The sequence below is a fragment of the Sarcophilus harrisii genome, chromosome 3, assembly GCF_902635505.1.
Source record: "Sarcophilus harrisii chromosome 3, mSarHar1.11, whole genome shotgun sequence".
NCBI classification, from domain to species: Eukaryota; Metazoa; Chordata; class Mammalia; order Dasyuromorphia; family Dasyuridae; genus Sarcophilus; species Sarcophilus harrisii.
This window is the reverse complement of record NC_045428.1, coordinates 364,662,219-364,684,914: the sequence shown is the minus strand read 5'-3', so window position 1 is coordinate 364,684,914 and position 22,696 is coordinate 364,662,219. Positions and strand designations below refer to the sequence as shown.

The window sequence follows — 22,696 nt, the reverse complement described above, 5'->3', positions numbered from 1 at the left end:
GACAAAAGTCCCCTTAGAGAACTTTATTGAGAACTTCACTATTTCCTGAGCCAGCATGTTGTACTTTGTTTTTGTATGGTCTCATCACAAGTCATTTCAATATCACATTCATCTTCTGGATGTGATTCAGTTTGTCTTTCTCCTTGATGAAATGTGACACCCCAAACTGGTGTGAAAAGAACATGATGCAACAAAAGTCACTTCTCTGGTTGGGGACCTTATGCCTTTTTTGATGTAACCTAAGACTGTTAGCATTTTTGGCTGCTATGCCATGTTATACCTTTGGATTCTAATCTCTAGATATTTTTTAAGACTCTTAATCAAGCCTCCCTTCTTCCATCCTGTACTTGTGAAAATTGATTTATTTATCCTCTCTGTAGGACTTCACTTTTAAGCATATTGAATTTTATTTTACTAGATTTAGTTCATTGTTTTAGCCTGACCAGGTCTTTTTGGAGCTTGACTCTATCTTTTGGTATGTTTGATATACCAGATTTATATTATCTTCAGATATACAGGTCCTAGAACCAATCTCTGTGATATGCCTTTAGAAAGTCCTTCCAAATTGACCTTAATCATTACTCTTTGGGCCTGGTGTCTATGCTATCAAATAGGCTATATCTCTTTTGCTTTATGCATAAGGATGGAAACCTATTTTTTCCAGATTTCAGCAAAGCGTTTGATAATGTCTCTGCTATTCCTCTGATCTATTGATCCATCAAAAAGAAAATTAATTAAGATGATTGATTGAAATTAACTTAATTAAAATTAATAAGAAAATAAAAAGTTAATCTGGTACAACCTTATTATGATCAAGCCATACTGGCTTTTCACAATGGTCATTTTATTTTTTTAATGCTAAAGGATAATTTTTTTTTTAATGATCCAGAAATCAGATTCAAGTTAGCTAGCCTATAGACTGACTATTGTATTGTCTTTCCTGTTTTTAAAATGATTAATACTTTCCTCCAAATTTATTGTACCTCTCACATTCTACATAATCTTTGAAAAGTCACTGAAGGTGGTCCAGCAGTTACTTATGTGCTAATTCCTTCAGTATAATGCAGTTTGCCTAACCTTGATGTTTTGAAATTAATGGAAAGCAACCAGATTGTCTCTTATTTACATTAGGTTTCTCTGTTAACATTTTTGATTCTAAAGTTATTCTCATTGGCATTGAAGACATCAAAATAGGAGTAGTTTTAACATCTCTAACCTCTTATGCATCTTGAAAAATGTTTTTTCTGTTTCTTCTTTGGTCTTTCTCTTTCAGAATAGCTAAATACTGTTTGTTTTCTTAACTTCTGATTATCAGCTTCAGCTTCTTCTAAACCTTATCATTCCTGACATTTTTATGGGCCTATGCTATTCTTATAATCTTATCCTTGTTTACTTTATGTGTATTTTTTTAAATAGGATTATGCTGTTCTGTTCTTATCCATATTTATTTTGTGTGTGTGTGTAGGTTTTTTTTTTTAATTTTAGCAGATGAATTCTTTTGTTCATCTACTTCTTCCGCCTTAGACAAATTCCTTCTATCCTTTCAATAGAATTTCTTTATTGAAAACTTAGGCAGCAGTATGGTACATGTGAAAGAACATTGGCTTTGGATTCAGAGAACATGGGTTTAAATCTTAATTTCTGATGTTTACTACCTATATGATTATAAGCAAGTCACTTACTTCCTTGGTCCTCAGTTTCCCCAACAGTAAAGTGAAGGGATTGGACTAGATAGCCTCTGAGGTCCTATCTGACTCCAGATCTATGTTTTAATGATCCTGTAGCTTCTTATTTTCTCTCTCTCTCTCTCTCTCTCTCCTAGTCAATAAACATTTATAAGGTGCCTACTATGTTCCAGACACTTTGCTTAAAAGTGCTGTAGATACAAAAAAGGGGCAAAAAATGATCCCTACCCTCACAGAGCTCACAAAGGAAGGAGACAACATGCAGATATATACAAAGCAAGCTATATACGAGATAGATACTTCCTATCTTCTTTTTACTAGTTTCTGCTATAAATTGTAGGCTGTGGAATCCTACCTAACCTTTCTCTAGGCTGCTTGAGGTTCATTATTACAAAATTTAGAATGTGCCTGATTGAAAGAGACTCTTACTCAAAAATTATATTCTTTTTTAAAATAGTATTTTATTTTTCCAATTGTATGTGAAGATAGTTTTCAGCATTCACCTTTGCAAAACCTTGTGATTCAAATTTTTCTTCCTCTCCTGCTTCCCAAAAACAACAAGCAATCCAATATAGGCTTAAACATACAATTCTTTTAAACATATTTCCATATGCATCATGCTATGTAAATATATATATATATATATATATATCTCATATCAAAAGGAGAAAAAAAAACACAAGAAAAGGAAAAAAAAAAAACCAAGCAGATTAACAGCAGCAACAACAACAAAAATGAAAAAAACTATGCTTTGATCCACATTCAGTCTTCATAGTTCTCTCTCTGGATGTGGATGGCATTTTCCATCACAAGTCTATTTGAATTGCCTTAAATCACTTAATTGTTGAAAAGAGCCAAGTCCATCACAGTTTATCATTACATAATCTTGTTGCCATGTACAATGTTCTCTTGGTTCTGTTCACTACACTCAGCATCAGTTCATGTAAATCTTTTCAAGCCTTTCTAAAATCAGCCTGCTCATCATTTCATTAGAACAATAATATTCCATTACATTCATAAATATAACTTATTCAGCCATTTCCCAACTGAGAGCCATCCACTCAACAGAAATTATATTCCCATCATTTTGACTTTAGCAGCCAGTGCCACCTTTTGATTAGAATCAGTTCCAGGATAACAAGTATAGCATATTTGCTTTCTCTATCTTTTGAATTTAATTATTATGGCAAGTTAAGAATTTGCCAACTCCTGCTTTTAGTAGATCATTTGAAATAAAGCTCCGTCCTGTTGGGAAGTCCTCCTCCCCCTGGATCCTACCTTTACAATAGCTGCCTCTGCCTCTCTTTCCAGAACCAGAGTATAGGCTTGTTCCTGAAGCATCAGTTACTAAGTGAAATTTCTTCTTGTTTCAGGGGCTTGCAACTTTTAAGGATGTGACTCTGTCCTTCTCCCAGGAGCAGTGGGGTGAACTGGATCCAACACAGAAAGAATTCTATGGAGAATATGTCTTACAGGAGGATTGTGGCATTGTAGTCTCACTAAGTAAGGGCACATTTCCCTTGATAGTTAGTTTGAAGGCATTTTTAATGCATATGCTCTCTCCCTTATTGGAACTTTCTAAGATCACAACGTCATCTAGTCTAATCCCTTCCTTTTACAGTTAAAAAAATTGAGGCCCAAAGAGGCTGACTTGCCCAAAGTTAAGCAGGTAGTAAATAGAACTAAAATCTGAACTCAGGCTCTTTGATCTAATTAGACATAGATTTTTCTTATATATAGGTATAGGTATATTTCCATATAGAGATATATAGATATTACATATATATTATATTTCTATATAACATAAACATAGACATTTGTCTAATTAGACATAGGTTTTTCTTATATATCCAACCCTACCAATGGAGTGGGTTTGTGGCTAGAAGGGAGGTTGCTAGTCTCTCAGGCTAGAGTGAAGAGAGGATTGCTGGTATCTACTGCTTTCAAAATTGAAGAATAGTGTTGGAGGTGCTAAAGAAATCTTCAAAAGGAAAAAGGGAGTACTGTGATGGGAGCAAAGTGGTGTCCATTTTCATGTTTATTATTTGGATATGACAATAGGTATGGCAAAATTTGGAGAAGTTAGTCACTGAAAAAGGAAAGCAGCTTCAGAAGTGATTTGTAATAGGATTGAAAAGGAGTACTTGAAAAAATCAAATAGAAGATATGTAATACTTATATGGATAGCAAACTAGAGGGAACAAGGGTTTGACCTTATTACTCAATTGTTCCATAGCTACTTTGCCAATGTTTACCAAATCTTAGCTTTTTTCTAATGCCGGATTAACCTGCTGAACCATCTTGAAATTCTTATTTCCTTCCCTTGAATAGCGTTTCCAATCCCCAGACTAGATGAGGTCTCCCAGGTGGAAGAGGAGGAAGAATCTTGGGTCCCTGATTTGGAATATCCACCAGATCCTGAAGAAACAGAGATTCTGAGTTTTACCTATACAGGTAAGGAATAAGATGTTAAGTTTAGTGTCCCTCTAGGAGTTACTCCAGTATTTTCCCATTCTGGAGTAGGTCTGTCCCCTGTGTTCACTTAGCAGCTGATGTCTGTGGCTAAGTCTAAACAACCAAGAGGAAATCCTCATTCCTACCTAGTCTTTCCTTATGGGGCTTGGACATAAGGTAACATTCTTGTTTCTGTTCTCCTGTCAATGGATCTCTCTCCCGATTTCTAGCCTGACTTCTCCATGATCTCTCCCTCCACTTGTCATTTTGTTTTGTTTTTTCCCATTGTGAGGAAAACATCACTGACTGTGTCTGATTCTCCATTTTTTCTTGTCACTATTTTCATAGGTGATAGGAGTGAGGATGAGGAAGAGTTTCTTGAACAAGAAGAACTCAATATTGAAGACTTGCAAAGAACTATTTTGGGAAGTCCAGAAATTTCCCAGAATATTGATTGGGAACTACTCTTTGAGGATGAGCCAAGTAGCCCTAGTGAAAGGAGAATGAGTACGAGTTTTTCTCCAACACATAATTTCATGAACCTTCAAGAAAACTTACAATTCCATCCACTATTAGGAAGATCTCACGAGTGTCCTGTGTGCAGGAAAAACTTCAGTTGCAACTCTCATCTTATTAGGCATCTCAGAACCCATACAGGAGAGAAGCCTTATAAATGTCCTGACTGTGGAAAAAGTTATACTCGTAGCTCACACCTTGTCAGACATCAAAAGATCCATAAGTTACAAGGACCATTTACATTTCCTCATAGCAGGGACAGATTTGATGAAATCTCTCAGTCATTCCGACATGAGATAATCCCACAAACTGAGAAACCTTATAGATGTGAAACATGTGGGAAACACTTCCGCTGGACTTCAGACCTCATCAGGCACCGTAGAACACATACAGGAGAGAAACCCTTCTTCTGTAGCATTTGTGGGAAAAGTTTTAGCCAGAAGTCTGTCCTCACAACGCACCAAAGAATCCACCTGGGAGGTAAACCCTATTTGTGTGGGGAATGTGGGGAGGACTTCAGTGACCACAGGCGTTATCTGGCTCACCGGAAAACCCATTCATCCGAGGAGCTCTACCTCTGTAACGAGTGCGGCAAGTGTTTCAGCCACAGCACAGCATTCGCCAAGCACCTGCGAGGACATGCATCTGTGCGATCCTGCAGGTGCAATGAGTGTGGGAAAAGCTTCAGCCGGAGAGACCACCTTGTCAGGCACCAGAGGACACACACAGGCGAGAAGCCATACACCTGCCCCACCTGTGGGAAAAGCTTCGGGAGAGGATACCACTTGATCAGGCATCAGAGGACCCACTCAGAAAAAACTCTCTTACAGGACTCGGGTGTAGAGAGAGCTGTACTCAGAAAAGACTCCCAAGTGGAGGACGGGCTGTGAGAAAAGCCACCCTCTCACCTAGAAAAGGGGCCTCTTACAGGGAATCCCACTGGCCACCCCAGACCTTGCCTCTCCTCCCTCTGCGTTCTCGTGAAAATCCTCTCAATCTTCTTTGTTGCTTTGAGGGGACATTTTTTCTTTCTCTGCTACCCAGTAGGGCTTCTCCACTGAGGGATTCTGTTTCCACCTCTTTGGGATAAGTTAGGAGAGTGAGAGAGAGCTAAGGAGATGTGGTTAAGACACCTTCCCAAGAGAGGCTGTGGTGTCTCTAAAGGTATTTTGGCTTTTTTGAGTAAAAAGTGACATAAATTGAGCCACAGGCTTTCTGGGTCTCTGCCTGGCAGTAGATAACCCTGACTGAGAGACAGGAGATGTAGGGCCCTTTGACTTGGCCACAAATTCACTGGACAACCCTGGACAGACAGACCCCATGTCCTTTCTGTGATTCACTCACCACATCTCAAAAAAGAGAACACTGTTGATGCACTTTCCTTTGATGGTACAGGGTGGAATGGCAAAGAATTCTGTTCTTACCAAACAGGCACTCAAGGCTTGTTGATGGAGGCCCTTTATGGCTTCTCCCTTCCCACTTGCCAAGGTTGTAGTAAACAGTGCTAAGATGGGGCTGAGCAGAAGGTCTCCTACCAAAGATGGGGCCTCTCTTTCTGCTCAGGCTCTCTCTCTTGCCATTCATTCACACTCTTAGCTTCCTTCCTGTTCCACCAGGTTCTTCTGGTTCTGTCCCAGGAAATACTTCTAACTCAAGGTGAAGCAAGGAAATAAGTAAGACAATTGGAATTTAAATTAAAAGATGTAATTTCCCATCCTTTCTCCTACCCCCTTTCTATATTTTTATGGGAATTCAAGAGTAGTAACAGTTTAGAAAGGTATCATGATACTGCTGTCATCTTGAAGAGAATGTCATAATTCCGTGGGAGAGTCTACCAGGTGAAGAGCTAAGAGTGACCTCGCAAAATCAAGAAAAAGTTAACCCAGTCCATAAAAGTTGAATGGGTTTCCTGCTGATATCTTGCTCTATCAATTTCTGCATAGTATATTGTATCTCATATCAGGAAAAGATTTCAGGCATTTTCCGCTTTCTTCAACTTTTCTAGCCAGCATCTGGGAACTAAGAGATCATATTAGGAGTGATTGATTTTAATGCATTTGTGAGCTTTTTTTTCCTTTTATTTTGTGTTTAGCTCCATTCTTGTGTCAGTGACAAAACAATAGCAATCTTTCAGTGCTCCCAAGAACCCTTGTTGCCTGATGAGGGTTACCATGGAAATAAGGCAAGTTGCCATGGCAACTCAGAGACCCAACTTGGTCTGTCTAATGTGGGTGTGGTAGACAGGAGGAACTTTTTCCTATCTTTGGAACACAAAGTCTGAGCATGAAAGCACAAGGGGGAAGAAGGTCTTTCTATTCAGTGCCTGACTTACTCTGTCCTACTGTGCCACCTGGTAGACTCTGTGCCCTAGCTGATACGCGTTGGTAACGCCAGCTTCTCCATCCAAATGAAACACCTCTGTACCTGCTTCCCCCTTATAAAGGAACTTCCATTTCATTCATCTCCTAGGCCTCTGTTATGTGACTCCTTGTATTCTCTGAACTTTCTAGGACTTGTCATTTTTCTTCTCAGCATTGGTCTGTTTGTAGGGGTCTGGAGCAGAAGCGATTTAAGTGTGAGCTATCTCTAAAGAAGCTTTGAGTGAGCAAGGTACAGCTTCATCCTTTAAGGATCTTTCCCCATTCACAGGAGATACATTCTAAAGATCCCTGGGAATGAAGAAATCCTTGAATACTGTACTGTCCCAATAATAAAAGTTTCTGAAGAGATAACTGGCAAAATTGCTCCAAAATGGGACTGAAGGAAATGAAAATTTCTAATCTGAATCCATAAAATCAGAATTTGAAAGTTGGACAGGGCCTTTAGATATCATTAGCTCCAATATTAGCATTTTCCATATGAGATAGCTGAGTGCCCAGCCACTGTCAGACAGTGACATAAAGCAGAGCCTAGAATCGAGCATTTTTAAAAATCGTACACAAACTTCCACACAAGCAGCCACAGAGATTGCTGCAATAATAGGAGTTAAGTGTCATACTGTTGTGATTCTGTAGCCCCTATTTAGTGGTTGTGATTACGGACAAGGTGGAGAGAATTTGTTGTATATTGGGCCTTGGAAAAGAAAGGATATCATAAGCATTTGAGTCTTTGTTTAGTGCTAATGAGACAAAGGTACATCTCTGTTAAAGTACAAATCAGGTTGTAGAAGCTTTAAAAAACTCTCAAGATATAGTAAACCAAATCAATAGGATATAAAGTTATGTACATTGGCAGTATAAAAAAGTTTAGAGTGAAAAATAAGAACTTGAACAAAGTTGAGGACAACAGGAATTGAACCATAAAATCAGAACTACAAAAACCTCAAACATTGTTTAATCCAATTAAGTACCTAACAAAGTTATATCTTAAGTGGGCATCTATCCTTTACCTGAAAACTTCCATTGAGAGAGAACTCATTGCGTTTCAAGAGAGTAAGATAAGCCTAACCTCATCCATATAGTATCCCCAACATAGTTGTGTCACCGGTTTCCTTCAGACTAAATGTTTCCTATTCTTTCATTCAGTTCTTGCATTGCACAGTCTTCTCTTAAGTAAGCATCCTATGTCTTCCTCTGGACATGCTTTCAGTTTTTCAGTCAATGTCCTTCCAAAAATACTATTGTAGAAATAGGGATACAGTACTAAAAATGTCTTAATCAAACAGGGCATCACATTCCCCCAGGGATTAAATCTCTGAATAGAGGTTAAGATTATATTGGGAGCACCATATTGTTGAGCTTTGAGTGAGCAAGGTACTGCTTTATCTTTTAAGGGAAACTACATTTATAAGGATCTCTCCCCATTCACAGCATCTAGAAAAGCATATAGTCCACTAAAATCCCAAGTTATTTTTCACTACAGTGTTTAATCACACCTTCCCACATACCTTTGAAGTTTTCAACTTATTTTTTGGGTAAGACTCATGTGTCCCTATTAAATTTTGTCCCCTTCGAGCTGGCCCATTGCTCTACCTTGTTGACAAATTTATGGATAATAATTCTCTATTTCATAGCTTTGTTCATTGACAAATACAATGAGTATGCATCCGTGCCTTTACCTAAGTCTGATAAAAATGTTAAAACTACACTAAGCATAAATTCTCTTGAACATTCCAATAGATACCTCCCTCCTAGTTGACTTCTTTGGACATAGCTATTCAACTAGTTCTGAATCTACTTGGTTATACTTTAACTCACATACAAATCTTATTCATAAGAGTAACTTAAGAAATATTGCCAAATACTCTGCTGTGTTTGTAGCATGCTGCTCATCTACAGTCAATATCAAAAGAAAAAGATGAACATGGGAAGGCTGTTCTTGATTGAGTTTAACGTATGAAAGAGATCCTATGCCATCTAGATCAGTCTGCACTTGAATAAGCAAATTCTCTTATATCTATGGCACATGATCATGCACCTTTTGCTTAAAGATCTCTAATGGGGAAAAAATCCACTAGCTCAGGAGGCAGCTCTTTGCAACTTTTGAATAACTTTCAGGAAGCTTTTTCCTACATGAAACTTAAATCTGCCAGTCTTCAACTTCTGTGCACTTTTCCCCATTCTGTCGTCTGGGTGAGACCCTTTATGCCAAATGACAACCCTTCAGGTACTTAGTACAGCAATATTGTCCATTCTCCTTCCCCTAAATCTTTTACAGATTAAACAGTTGCAGTCTTTTCATTTTACCATTCTACATAATCTCACCATCAGAAATGTAGAGCTGGAAAAAAAATTTTTAAACAAATATATTTAAGATAGTTAAGTAACTTATGCAAGATGAGTTCTTTATTCTGTTCCTGCTTCTCATAGAATACGTTGGAAAGGGGATAACAGGTGTAAGAGATATCAGGGAGGTGGAATCAGCAAAATATATAATGACTGATGTGTGATGAAAAAAGAGTCAAAGATAACCCCAAGGTTGTGACTGGAAGAATGATGGTAACATTAAAAGAAATTGTCAGGAGAAAGGATTTTGGCAGTGCATGGGAAAGGAGTGGTTCCATTTTTTTTTTTTTTAAATTTAAGTGCCTACTATGAACCCTAGAGATGACAAAAAGTTAAAAGTACAATCATTGCCACAAGAGCTTGTGGACTAGTAAAGGGATGTGGCTCATGTATAAAATTCTGTAGTGCATAGTAAGTGCAGGAAGTTGAGAGCTCTCCCCTCTAATGGCCTTAGTTTTCTCACTGAAGTTGGAGGATAAGTAGTGTACTAGAAACCTAAGTTTAAAGCACATGGCATGAGGTTTGCTGTGAGGCATGTAATAACTGTCAAACAGTTGTGAGGAGCTACCTAAGATGATGCACCATAAATTTGTAATGAATGAAATATATTCACTTTCTTCACTGACAGTCAAAACCCCTAGTGAAGAAATGGAGAAATCAGATTTCAGAAGTTACCCAGAAATAATAAACACTGTTAGCAAGTTGAAAAGAGCAGAAAATTAAAGGAACAAAGAAATTCATGTAGTAGCTAATAAATTGGTGGCAGACTAGTATAAAGACTATATAGAAGCGAATGAAGCTGGATTGGGAGGGGAATATAAAAGAGAGATTTGATAGTTACAATATGAGTCACAAGGATGAAGAATAGTTTTAATGTGAGTGGGAGAGATGGAAAGGTGGGTAGTAACAGAAATAGGATTTCAGAATCTCAAAAGTACAATTCTAGATGATGAATGATGAAATTAAAAGTTTGATTAAGTTGTATGTGACAGAAGAGGGGTCTGAAATCAAAGGTTTGGGAAATTGTATAGTTAAGATGATGGAAGGGCTGTCAGAATGAGTACTTAAAATCTGCAGATGTTGACAGGGGATGAGGAAGGACTGAAGGCTATGAATCACAGAGAGTTGGAAGGGACTTCTGCAATTATATTTCAAGCATAAATGCAAAAGAAATCCCCGGTATAACAGAATTGTCAAGTGGTCATCCAGTCTATTTAAAGAATATCCTACCCACCCCCATCCCTATATGATTGGGAATCACTTTGCTGTCATAACGGCTGATTTCACCATGGGACAGTTCTGATTGGTGTAAGTTTTCCTGACTTCAACTTAAAGTTCATTCTTGGCAACTTCCACCCCTTTTTCTTTATTCTGTCTTCTAGGAGCAAAGTGAAGAAGTCATATTCTCCCTTATGACTTTTCAGATACTTGAAGACTTATCATACACCCCAAAGGCTTCTTCTGCAAGCTAAATATTCCCGTTTCCTTCAACTAATCTTCAGGATAGCACCTTCTGGTTGCCCATGGGGATGCTTATCAGCATCCACGGTTTTTAACTGGCATCCAGAAAAGAGCACAGTGTTCTCAATGAGGTCAGATAAAGGCAGAGTTCTAAGGAACTTGATCACCTCCTTCTACCTAGAAACTGCCTCTTAATATGGTTCAAAATGGCATTGGCTTTTTTGACTGTCACATTACATTGCTGATGCATAGTGAGTTTGCAGTCTATCGAAACCCCAATATATCTTTCAAACTACTACTCAACCATACTTCCATTACTCAGTTTTTGTGGCTATTTTTAAAGTCCAAATGCAAGACATCACACTTCTCCCTATTGAATTTTATTTTATTAGATTGAATCCAAATCAATGTATCAATATCTTTTGGGATCTTGATTCTATCATCTCCCTTTTCCCCCTACAGCTTTATGAGTACTCTTTATGAGTACTTTTATAAATGGGATACTCCACTTGAGGCTTCATGAACATTGAAACATTAATAACTCCTCTTTTAATCCACATTTAAATATATCATCTAAGCCACCTCTTTCCATCTATGTAAAAATGCTTATAATTTATATATCTAGGATTCCCCTCAACCACAGGTTGTCACTTTGTCAAAATAAAATTTTAAAAAAGGAAATATGGTTTCTCTGACATGACCTGTTCTTAAAGCCATGTTAGCTCTTTTAAATGCCCAATTCCCTTCCTACATGCTCATCAATAATTTCTTTAACAACCTGCTATAGAATTTTTCCAAGAATCAAAGTTAAATTCACCATTCTAAAATTCTATTATCACCCGTCTTTTTCGAAAAGGAGCATTTGCCCTTTTTCTAAGGGTTCCTATTTTCCATGTCATTTTCAGATGTCATATTTGCCAGCTTTTTTCAGGACTCTTAAAATATAGTTATCTGAGCCAAGTAACTTGAATTCATCAAGGGCAAATAGACACTTTCTTATCTTGGTATCAACTTCCTGTAAGCCTTTCTGTTGTTACTTCCTTAATAAATATCATTCTTCTTGCCAGAGAAAACAAAAGCAAAATAAGACCTCAGTTGTCACTGTCCTTTCCCTTCAATAGTTCTCTTTTTCTTTCCAACATGAGGGGAAAAAAAGGGTAAGAGGGGGGAAGGTTTGGGGGAGCCATTTTCATGGCACTGGACTTTCCCTACCAGCCTTTACTCTTACTGAGTTTAATATGTCAGACTTTATAGAACCATAGCACATTTTTTGCCCTCTGCCAACTGCCCTTTCATTATACAATTCTTTTTTAAATTTTATTCTATTGGATGGTAAATCCCTATGTATTTCTGTTAATCTCTTCAAATTAACTCCCACTTTTAATCCTGTTGAAATGAGGTTGAAACCAGTTGCAGAAGTCTTTGAGAAAATTGGGAAAGTTATCTAGAAGCTGGTTGTATGGCTATACAAGTGATCAGGAGAAGGTGGGGTAAACAGATTCTATGTCCTTCAGAAAGTAGAAGAGATATTTAAACCTTCCTTCTGGCCCTGTGAGTTGGAGAAAGTAGAAACAGGAGTGACCTCAGAGGAAAACCAAGTTTCAGTTCAAAACAAGCTGGGAAAAGGAAGTTCCATTCTGGCCATATTGAATTGAATTCTTTTTGGCAGCTGTATGCAAAGAAACCCAAGTGAGTTCCAAGTGGAACAAGTGCACATTCTAGACGCTGGGTCCATTTGCATCCCTTTCCACACACATACTCATACACACACATACATTTTCCCACATTTGTGAAAGTACTGGGATCTTGAAACTGACATTCAGATCTACCACGAGTGGTAGGGGTCTTATGTCACTATCTTGAATACTGAAATTATTCCAGACTAACCAGTGTCACTGCTTTACTACTTCCATGATTTTTAAATCAGTTTGATCTAGAACCCAGGTTTCTGGAGATGCATATAATTGATGGCTGTCACACATCTCCACTTTACTGTCTCTGTTTGGTCAACTAAATAACTTTTCTTCCACCCTTCCTAGGCACTAGGAATACAAAGACAAATGTATAGGCTAGGCCCTCAAGCAATCTACATTCCTTTAAGAGATGCACAAAGTACATAGAGAAGTAAATACAAAATGGTTTAATGAGCAACTGGTGAGACCAGAAACAGTTATCCTGCAGGATAACTGAAAGGACCTTGAAAGATGCTAGGAATTATGGGAGAGGTGGGATAACTTTTACAAAGGACTGAAGACAGAATACTAAATTTGAGAAACAGTCAGTAGGTCACATATATGTGTGTGTGTGTATGTATATATATATATATATATATATATATATATGAGTGTGTGTCCATATATACATATATGTGTCCATACACACACACACACACACACACATATATATATATATATATGTCATTATGGAAGGAGTTATGAAGGAAGTAATCTGAGATCATTGTGGAAGTATATCTAGGAACCAAATTGTGGAGAGTTTCAAAACTCAGGATGAGGGGTTTATATTTTAATTGGCAGTGGAGGGACCTCTAAAGATTCTTAATCTGCAGAATGACAGGGTCAAGCCTATTCTTAATAATGTTAATCTGATAACTGAAAATATTGGGTTAGAGAAAGAGAAAATGGGATCAACAAGAACAATTGGTAAGTCATTATTGTTACCCAGGGAAGAAGTGATGAGACCAGACCTAATATGGTAGCTGAAAAGGAGATGGACATTAGAGATGATATGGATATCAAAACAAGAAACATATTAGATAAGGAGATTGAAGGAGAAAGAATAATTAAGCTGTGTTTCTCAGGTTATGAATTCATATAATTAGAAACATGGTGATATGTATGATAGAAATAAGGAAGTTTAGAAGAGAGTAATATTACATTTGGGTAGGAAGGTATAATGGGTTCTATTTTTACTTGTTAAGTTTGTTATGAGACATCCAGATAGACATGCCCTATATTCAATTAATCATTGAGGTCTGAAGATCAGGGATGAATATTTAGATGTGGAGGGCAAGCTATATAATGAAAATTGAATTCATGGAAGCTAATGATTCCCAGGGGAAAAAAGATAAGAGTGAAGGAGAGAGACCCCCACAGAGCCTTAGAGAACATCCACATTTAAGTAGCAGAAAAACCTCAAGAAGCTGGTGCACACAAACAGCGGAGAGATGATCCTGAAGTGTCAAGGACTACCTGCTCCTCTTCCTCCTGGTCCAGTGTGTAACTCATAAGAAAGAGGGACTAGTAATGCGTTGTCTTCTGGAGGAAACCAGGTTTCCACGTGGGCTGAGAGAAGGAAAGAGTTTGAAATGAAGAGACCTAGGGGAAAACAATCACCAATAGAACGCGGGCTTCACAAGGCAAAGTGAAATAGTAGATGATTTGGGTTGTAGAGGAATGGCTCGATAATGATGAGAGTAAAAAGAAGGAAAGCATTAGCACTCCCAGCAGAAGGAAAGGATTTTCACCCCAGCATTTGGTGGGTGAATTACAAGCAGAAAGTAAATGCAGCTTCTGTCCAGTTAAAAAGCAGTTAATCAGGTGCCTCCCCCGACTCTCCAGGATGAATACGGTGTCAGCTTAAAGCTAATGGCTTGTCACTCCAAATACTGGGAACAGGGTGGAAAAAGCAGGGAGTTACGTCCTGCTAGTAAAGAACAATTGTTCTCATCTTGGCTGGACTAAAGTCACACTCTGCCAGTTTTCACAGGGTCATACCCAGAACTGTGAGAGAGGAGACATTTTAGAAGCATGTGGAACAGCTCTGTACAAGTCCCAGGAAGGGAGAGAATTCTAGGATATTTCTGTCCTGATTCATGGGGTGGTCCTGAGACTTCAACAGCCGAGGATGGCGGCAGTGGTGATTGGCTCCTGGGTGACCTGAACTCACACTGAGGCCTAACTTTTTACCTATGTCTGTCATCCAAGGACCAAGTTATCAGATGAAAAAATCTTAGCCCCAGAGGTTTGGTCACCAGGTAAGACGATGATAATTATTTTTTGCCCACAACAACCCATGAAAACACTCTCATAAGCATTATCACCATAGAAACTGCTCTCAAAACCCTTCTGCATAAGCTGGAAGATCAGATTCACAGTCATACCTGTTCCAGGGAATTCAGTAGAGTGCTCTAACGGATCTTTTCTAGCCACACTAAAGGCAGCTGGAAATTCTCTTCAACTTGGCACGCGAGTCTGTCCGTACATATAGAGAGAAAGGCTGTGCAGGCTACATGAGTCTGGTTACAAGATTTTTCTTCAGTTTTCTACCTCTACTAATGGTACCCCTGGAAATCTGACAGCTCATCGGTTAGGGGGGTATGTGCCTAGAACTCCAGACCATTGTAGTAGCAGATGAGCTCTAAGGAAATCTGTAGAGTTCAGTCTGATTCAACTCAGAATCTTGGTAGTAATGAATTGGTCATTCAGCTCCATCCCAAAAGAATATGGGGGTCCCGTGGGTACTCTGCCCTTCCCCAAACCAATTTCTTCTTTGAAGGTTTCCTTTATATTCCCCTAGGGAGAAGGAATTAAGGCAAGAGCATTAGAGTCAGAAGATCTTTAGTTTAAATCCTAGCTCTGAGGTTTGCCAACTTTGTGATCATGGGTCACTGAGTTTTAGTTTATCTATAAAATGGAGGTGATAATACAGAACCTACTTCACAAGCTTATTTTGAGGCTCAAATGAAATTATCTGTGTAAAGAACTTTGAAAATCATAAAACACTACATAAATAGCTACTCTTTACTGAAGTAATATGGGAGGGGGCAAATAAATTAATCTCTGAACTCTCATTTCCTGTTCTATACAAGAGGATTAGACTAGGTGATCTCTAAGGTCTCTGTCAACTCTATGATCCTGTGTGTGATATCCTTTATCTTCTGTAGTATGTAGCTCCCTCCTCAAGTCACCCTCCTTTTAACCAATCTTCCTTCAAAGAAGAACTCATTTTAGAAAGCACTAGATTTCTCATTCTCCAGTGAAATTCTATCCCTTTGTGACAAGCTAGAAATTATGACAGAACAATACAGTCAAGAAAGATCCTGAAGATTAATATCATTAAACGGCTTCTTAATCAAAGGTTCTTAACCTTTTTTGTCATAGAGCCTTTGGGAAGTTTGGGGAAGTTTTTAAATGCATAAAATAAAATAGAGAATTCCAAAGAAAACCATTTGTGTTGAAATACAGTTATCTTGACATTTTAAACCCCAGGTTAAGAAGCCTTATTATATCAACACTAGAATTATTTGGAAATCCACAGACTCTTTTTGGAAAGAATTACAGATGTCTTAGGTAGGTCTTACTTGACTGGGAAGAAGTAAAGTGTAAAAACATGGGGCAAACTTCAATCCCCGGCTATTGGGGTTTTCTTGGCTTTGATCCTCCCCCCCACCCCAGCAGATTTACCAGCTTCCTAGTTAAGATCAACAACAATAGGAACAAAAGAACCTCACATATAGAATGGAATTAAAAATTCCACCACCACCCCCAACCAGGGCCCAGAGGGCATTGCCCGAATCAACAGTAGCCTGGCCAACAGTATACATCTACTCAAAATCCCTTTGCCCAGGGTCCTAATAACTTTCACCTGTGTTCTCTTTCCTAAAAGGATCTATGATTTCATCAATATGGACATTTCATCCCCTAATGAAATTCTGACATGCCTCAGTGTTTTTCATGGATTGTTGTGGGCAAAAAATAGTCATCATCGTCTTTCCTGGTGACCAAACCTCTGGTGCTAAGATTTTTTCATCTGATAGCTTGGTCTTTGGATGACAGACATAAGTAAAATACTTTATGTAGTTCTTTAAGATTTGCTTAACACAAAGCCCAAACTGATTGAGGATTCATTTGCTGTTTTAACAGTTCAAGATATTTTGCCTGAAGAACAAGTAGAACAGGATATTTCAACTGAAAAATATTTCAGAGGCCATTTAATCCAACAAATAAAACTAATAATTAAGTATCCACTCTACAGTATTCCTGGTGATTATCCCACCTTTGATTAAGGGACTCTAGTAAGGAAAAAGGAATCTACTATCTCCCAAGGCCACCCATTCATTCCCCTTTTGGATATCTCTTATTGTGAAGAAGTGACTCTCTGCATCTTTGATCAATTATTCTTAATTCTTCCCCCAAAGAGTAAAAATAAAACAAGTGCAGTTCCTCTTCCAAATGACAGCAATTGAAGACAGCTGTGATATTCCTATTCCTCCTCACCCCCACAATTTCTCTTCCAAATTAAATACCACCAGTTCCTTTAAATTATCACCATGTAGTTACCACTTTACAGTCCCTTCATCAACCTGTTTGCCCTCCTCTGAACTTTAACATATTAATGTGCTTTCTAAATTGTGGTATTTAGAACATAGTACTCAGGATGTGGTCTGACCAGTACAGCTTAATATAAGACTATCACCTTTGTCATTCTGAATACAGCCGCTGAATAATGCCTAAAGTCACGTACAATTTGGGGGCTTTCATCTCATAATGTTGACTCATATTGAGCCATTAAAACCCCCAGATTATTTTTTGAGAAAAACTGCTATCTAATCACACTTTCCCCATCTTGTACTTATAAAGATTTTTTTAACCTAAGTGTAAAACTCTAAATTTAATCCTCTTTGATGTCAATTAATTAGATTTTGCACAATATTCCAATTTGTCAAAAAATTTTCAACTTTTGACTATGTCATCTAACCTTTTGCTGACCTTTTAAGCTTTGTATCTTTTGCAAATTGATATGGATGTGTTCTATTCCTTTGTTTAAGTCATTGATAAGAATGTTAACTAGCACAGAACTGAGCATGGATCTCTCTAGTGCTCCACTTTCGACTTATTTATAAAATAACATTGACCCATTAATACAACTTTTTTCAATCCAACTCTTTGAGTTTCAGGTCCTCCTAACTATACCATCATATAATATAGCTTATCCTTAAGAAAAAATGAAAAGAATTTGTTAAATATTTTGCTAAAATATAGGTAAAATATATCTACAATATTTCCTTGATCCATCATTCTGGAAATCTGTCAAAAAAAAAAAATGAAACTAGTCTGACTTGGCTTGTTCTTGATGACACTATATGAGCTTTTTGTGATCACTGCTTCCTTTTATAGAAATTTAATATTCACCCCTTTAGTAATAGATTCAGGAATTTTGTCAGGAATTAAAACCAAGTTTATTGACCAATAGTTTGTTCCTTCTTTGAAAATGAAATCATTTGCCCTTCCCCAGTCTTTTGCCCATCCCATTCTTCTCAATCTTGGAAGGCTCAATGAAGATTGTTTCATAATCATTTCTACTGAATTTTTCATTACCTTGGAATATAGTTCTGGTTAGATAGCATGAATTTATATAAGAGGAGCTGAGTGAGAGTCTTTATTTCCTTACTTATTTTGACTATCAACTTCTGATTACCAATTTTTTTCTTCTATTCTCTTTGACATAAAAAATTTTTAAAAGAAAATTTAAAATTGAATTATCCTGCCTGATCTTCAGTACCCTTGTCCCATCCATCCCTGGGTTGTAATTCCTTCTCTTTTTCCACAATGGAATTGAATAGGACAGGGCCTGTCATTCTACTGGTATGTGGAAGACTCAATGAGGAAACAACTTTTACCAATGCAGAGTGTCCTGGGCACTGAAAGGTTGTAATTTGCCCAGGGTCACAAAGCCAACATAGATGAAGTCTTCCTGACTCCAAAACATGCTCACTATATTTTGGCTTTCTGCTTCTCCTTTCCCCAACATTTCTTGCAAACCAAAAACCTCTTTTTTGCTTTCCTTGACATTCTTTGTCAGCCTCAATTCATTTTAAACCTGAGGAAAATTTAATCCCAGAAGGAATTTTAGAAATCTTCTACCCTTGTCATTTTATAGAGGAGGAAACTGAGGCTCAGAAATAATTTTCCCAAGGTGACACTGGAGTCAGAGGACCCAAGTTCAAATCCCACCTCTGAATCTTACTGCCTTTGTGATCTTGGGCAATCTCAGATTCCTCATCTTTAAAATGAGGTTGAATCAGTTGATTTCTGCGATCCCTTCTCATTCTGAAATCCTTCAACAACTTAAGTTATTTTCAGATGGGGTAGCAGTTCCCCCAGGACTCTCCAGAGGCATGACCCTAAAATGTCAGAAAGTAGGAAAGGAAAAGAGGGAGTAATGTTGATGCTTCATCCTGGCTAGATTTGGAGTTAGGAAGACAGATTCAAATGGGCAAGTTACTCAATGTTCACGAACTTCAGTTTCCTCATATATAATATGCACCTGATACCTGCAATACCTTCAGCACAGAGGTGTTGTGAGCTTTGTTAATAGAGATGATGTACATAATCTTCTCTGTACCATAGAAACGTTGGGTTTCGTTATTGTGGGCCCTTTCCATGATAAGGGTTATACTTCATTTCTCTCAATATCTCACACACAGAATATTAATCTTTATTTACTATGCCTATTACAGCAAACATAGCACATCAATCAAGTCCTGTGACATGTTATTTTCAGCAAGATTGAGAAGGGGGGAAAAAAGCACATGTAACTTGAATTTGTCCGGTAGGCAATGCACTCACAACTCTACAAAGAAAAGGAGGCCTTTGGATTGTTTACCTTCTGTGGAACTAAGAATGTGATGTGGGATCTAGCATGGTCTCACCATCAAGGCTATGGTTAGAAAGAGCCCCAGCAACGGCCTCCTCAGCTTGTGGCCCAACTTTGCCCCTCCTCAGTCTGTATGACCTTGAACAGTCCTCTGTCTCTCATTCTGTAAAATGAGGATGTCTGTAAACTAGGGACCCTCATACTTGCACAACTGCCTCCAAGGACTCAAATGGGAATTATTTGTAAAGTGTTTTGTAACAACAATAAAGCATTGCATAAATGTCATTCGTTGTCCTTGTGGAACGGCCCCAAGGGCACGAGCCTGCACCACCTGAATTGCAGTCAGCATCTCTTAGCAGGACCAGGATGCATGCAAGGAGTACAGACATTGCCAAATGCCCTGGAGTCTCATGTTTTTGGTGGAACATTGTCCCTGCTCCTACTTTTTCACTATAATGAAACAGCACAACAGTAAAGAGAAGGGAAAGAGAACAAGTGCCTACTATCTGGGATGCACTGTGCTAAGCACGATGCAAACATTGTCTCTTTTGATTTAAATCTATAACCATTTTACATTTGAGGAAACTGAGGTATATAGAAGTTTAACAGCTTGCCCAAGGCCTGGGGCCATATTTGAACTCAGTTTTTCCTGACTTCAAGGCCAGAGCCCTATCTACTGAGCCACCTTACTGGCAATTATAATATATTGTTTTCAGTGAGATTATTTTTTTAAATTGTTATTTGAATAACAGTTATGACATAATAGAAAAATCAGGAGGTCTAGAGTACTAATTAACATTTACAAGCTTTGTGACTATAGGCAAGCCACTAAATCTCCTTGAGCCTTAATTTCCATTTCCATTTATGAAATGGAAATAATAAAATTGTCTAGTACACCAAGTTTGTAAAAGTAATTTATATGCATGAGTGCTATATAAATGTATATTATTATCAATAGTAATTATAAAACACAAATATTCAACAATGGAGAATCAGAGAACTGGACTCAAAACCAGCAAAATTCATGTTCAAGTCCCTCCTCTGGCAAGGAGGGCCCACTGATGCTGGGCAAGTCACTTAATTTGTACCAGAGAAAGTTTTTTGAAGTTATGAACTACAGAGAAGTTGTCATTTCAATAGTAATGGACTAACTTGAGTATTCAAGAGGCAACAGCAAGATTCAGCCTAATATACTCTTGTCTCATGTAGTTTTTCATCTATGATTTCTTGAAATAGAGTTCTGTAAAACCAGACTTTAATAAAGCCCATTAGGATTCAAAAAATCTAAATCACCTCATTCTTATTGATTGGCCAATAACAGGTCCCAGCCAAGTGTGGTTGCACTTGGTTGTTGCTTGGGTTTTGATGGCCCAGAGTGAGTGTAAAGAGCAACTGTTTCTGAGTCTTCCCCTTCTAGTCTGATTTTTTTGGTAGACAAACTAGGCCATCTTTTGCTTCATTTCTTACTAACCCTTACATCACTGAATGGGTATTGCCTCAGACAAACTGGGACCTGGGGCAGATCTTAGTTTAACAAGGTCAAGGTCTTCCACTTCATCTGAGGCCATTTGCACTCATCCTGACTTACTCCTTGCCACTGGACTCAGATGACCTTGCAGGAAACGAGAGAAGCTGATGACTTTGTACAGCGTGATTTAAATTCAATTCACTTGCAAGTCTGGTCATCTTTGAGAAGGAAAGACAAATAACAAATAACAGCAACAGCTAGGAAAGGTGATAGCAGATATGAAACATGCAAATATAAATCTAATGCAAAGTAGGGTCAAAAGACAGATCTAGAAAAAGTGTTCTAAGAAAATTTGACAGAGACAAAGGATGAATTAAGGAAAGTTTCTTGGAGGACTTCCTGTGACTTTTCATTGTGTAGCATTCCTATCTGTGTCCTCTTTTAAATTTCCCATAGAGAATTTACTCTGAATGAATGAAGAATTCATTAATTATATGGATAGGAACAGCTAGGAAGCACAATGGATAAAGTTCAAGATCTGGAATCAGAAAGATTTGTCTTCTTAAGTTCAAGTCTCACTTCAGACACTGACTGGCTGTGTGACCCTGGACAAGTTACTTAATCATGTTTACCTCAGTTTCTTCATCTGTAAAATGAACTGGAGAAGAAAATGGCAAATTGCTCTGGTATCTTTGCCATAAAAACTCCAAAAAGAGTCAGAAAGAGTCAGATATGACTAAAACTGAACAATATATGCATAGAGGCCTCTGCCTCTGTTTTTTTTTTTTTTTTTTTTTTTTTTTTTTTATGTTTTCTGAGTATTGTCCACCAGACTCAATCTAATAAGACTAGCCCACCTTTTCCATTTGTTTTCAAGCAAGATATTGCACAATCTATTTCCCAGATTTGGAAGAACAAATGAGATAATGTTTGATGTTGAAAATAAAAAGATGAAAATGAAATAGTCCCTGTCCTCAAGGTGCTCACATTCTACTTGAAGGATAGAATACATGACCAGGTAAGAGTGTAATAGGAAAAGACATTATGTATTAATTTACCACATGGATGAGAGCAGAAGGAGCACATCTTTGGCATTATCTTCATTAGTATTTTCACCTTAGGTGATCTGGGAATGAACCCAAACCTCACTACATAAATACAAAGCAAATTGATTAAGAAAAGAACATTAGTAACTCATTGTTGGATCAGGAAGACTTTTTGAAGCCCATGAAATCTGAACTTAGCCTTGAAGGAAAAAAAGGATTCTGAGAAATATAAATTAGGAGGTATATTCCAGGATAGCTTATAGAATGCAAGTGAATATAGTTAGGAGGTGGAATATCAAGCTCATTCAACAGTTACTTCTCCAGTTTGGCTGTCAAATAAATTTCATGAGGGGAATGATGTGAGGAAGTCTGAAAAGGTAAGTACTCAACATACTAGGAAGGTCTCTAGGCTTGGATAAAGAGCTTATATTTTATCCTTGAGATACCTAGAAACACCTGAAGGCTTTTTTTATTTATTAAAGCTTTTTTATTTTCCAAATATATGCATAGATATTTTTCAACATTCACCCTTTGCAAAACCTTGTATTCCATATTTTTCCCTCCCTTCCCTCCCTACCTTCTCCCCTAGATGGCAAGTAATCCAATATATGTTAAACATGTGCAATTCTTCTAAACTTATTTCCACAACTATCATTCTGTAAAAGAAAAATTAGAGCAAAAAGGAACAAATTGGAAAGAAAACAAAATGCAAGTAAAAACAACAAA

General features: G+C 37.7%; 1 protein-coding gene across 2 annotated transcripts in view; it reads left to right on the top strand.

Annotated features, from left to right (window-relative positions):
- ZNF202 (zinc finger protein 202) overlaps positions 1 to 11,521 on the top strand; it is a 32,650-nt gene extending 21,129 nt beyond the window's left edge. For both annotated transcript variants that reach the window (XM_023499380.2, XM_031960203.1), the window contains exons 5-7: positions 3,059 to 3,188; positions 4,017 to 4,139; positions 4,488 to 11,521. In XM_023499380.2, coding sequence (XP_023355148.1) covers positions 3,059 to 3,188; positions 4,017 to 4,139; positions 4,488 to 5,545 — 1,311 coding nt within the window. In that variant the 3' untranslated portion in view covers positions 5,546 to 11,521. The remainder of the gene's footprint in view (positions 1 to 3,058; positions 3,189 to 4,016; positions 4,140 to 4,487) is intronic.
- The last annotated feature ends 11,175 nt before the right edge of the window (positions 11,522 to 22,696 follow it).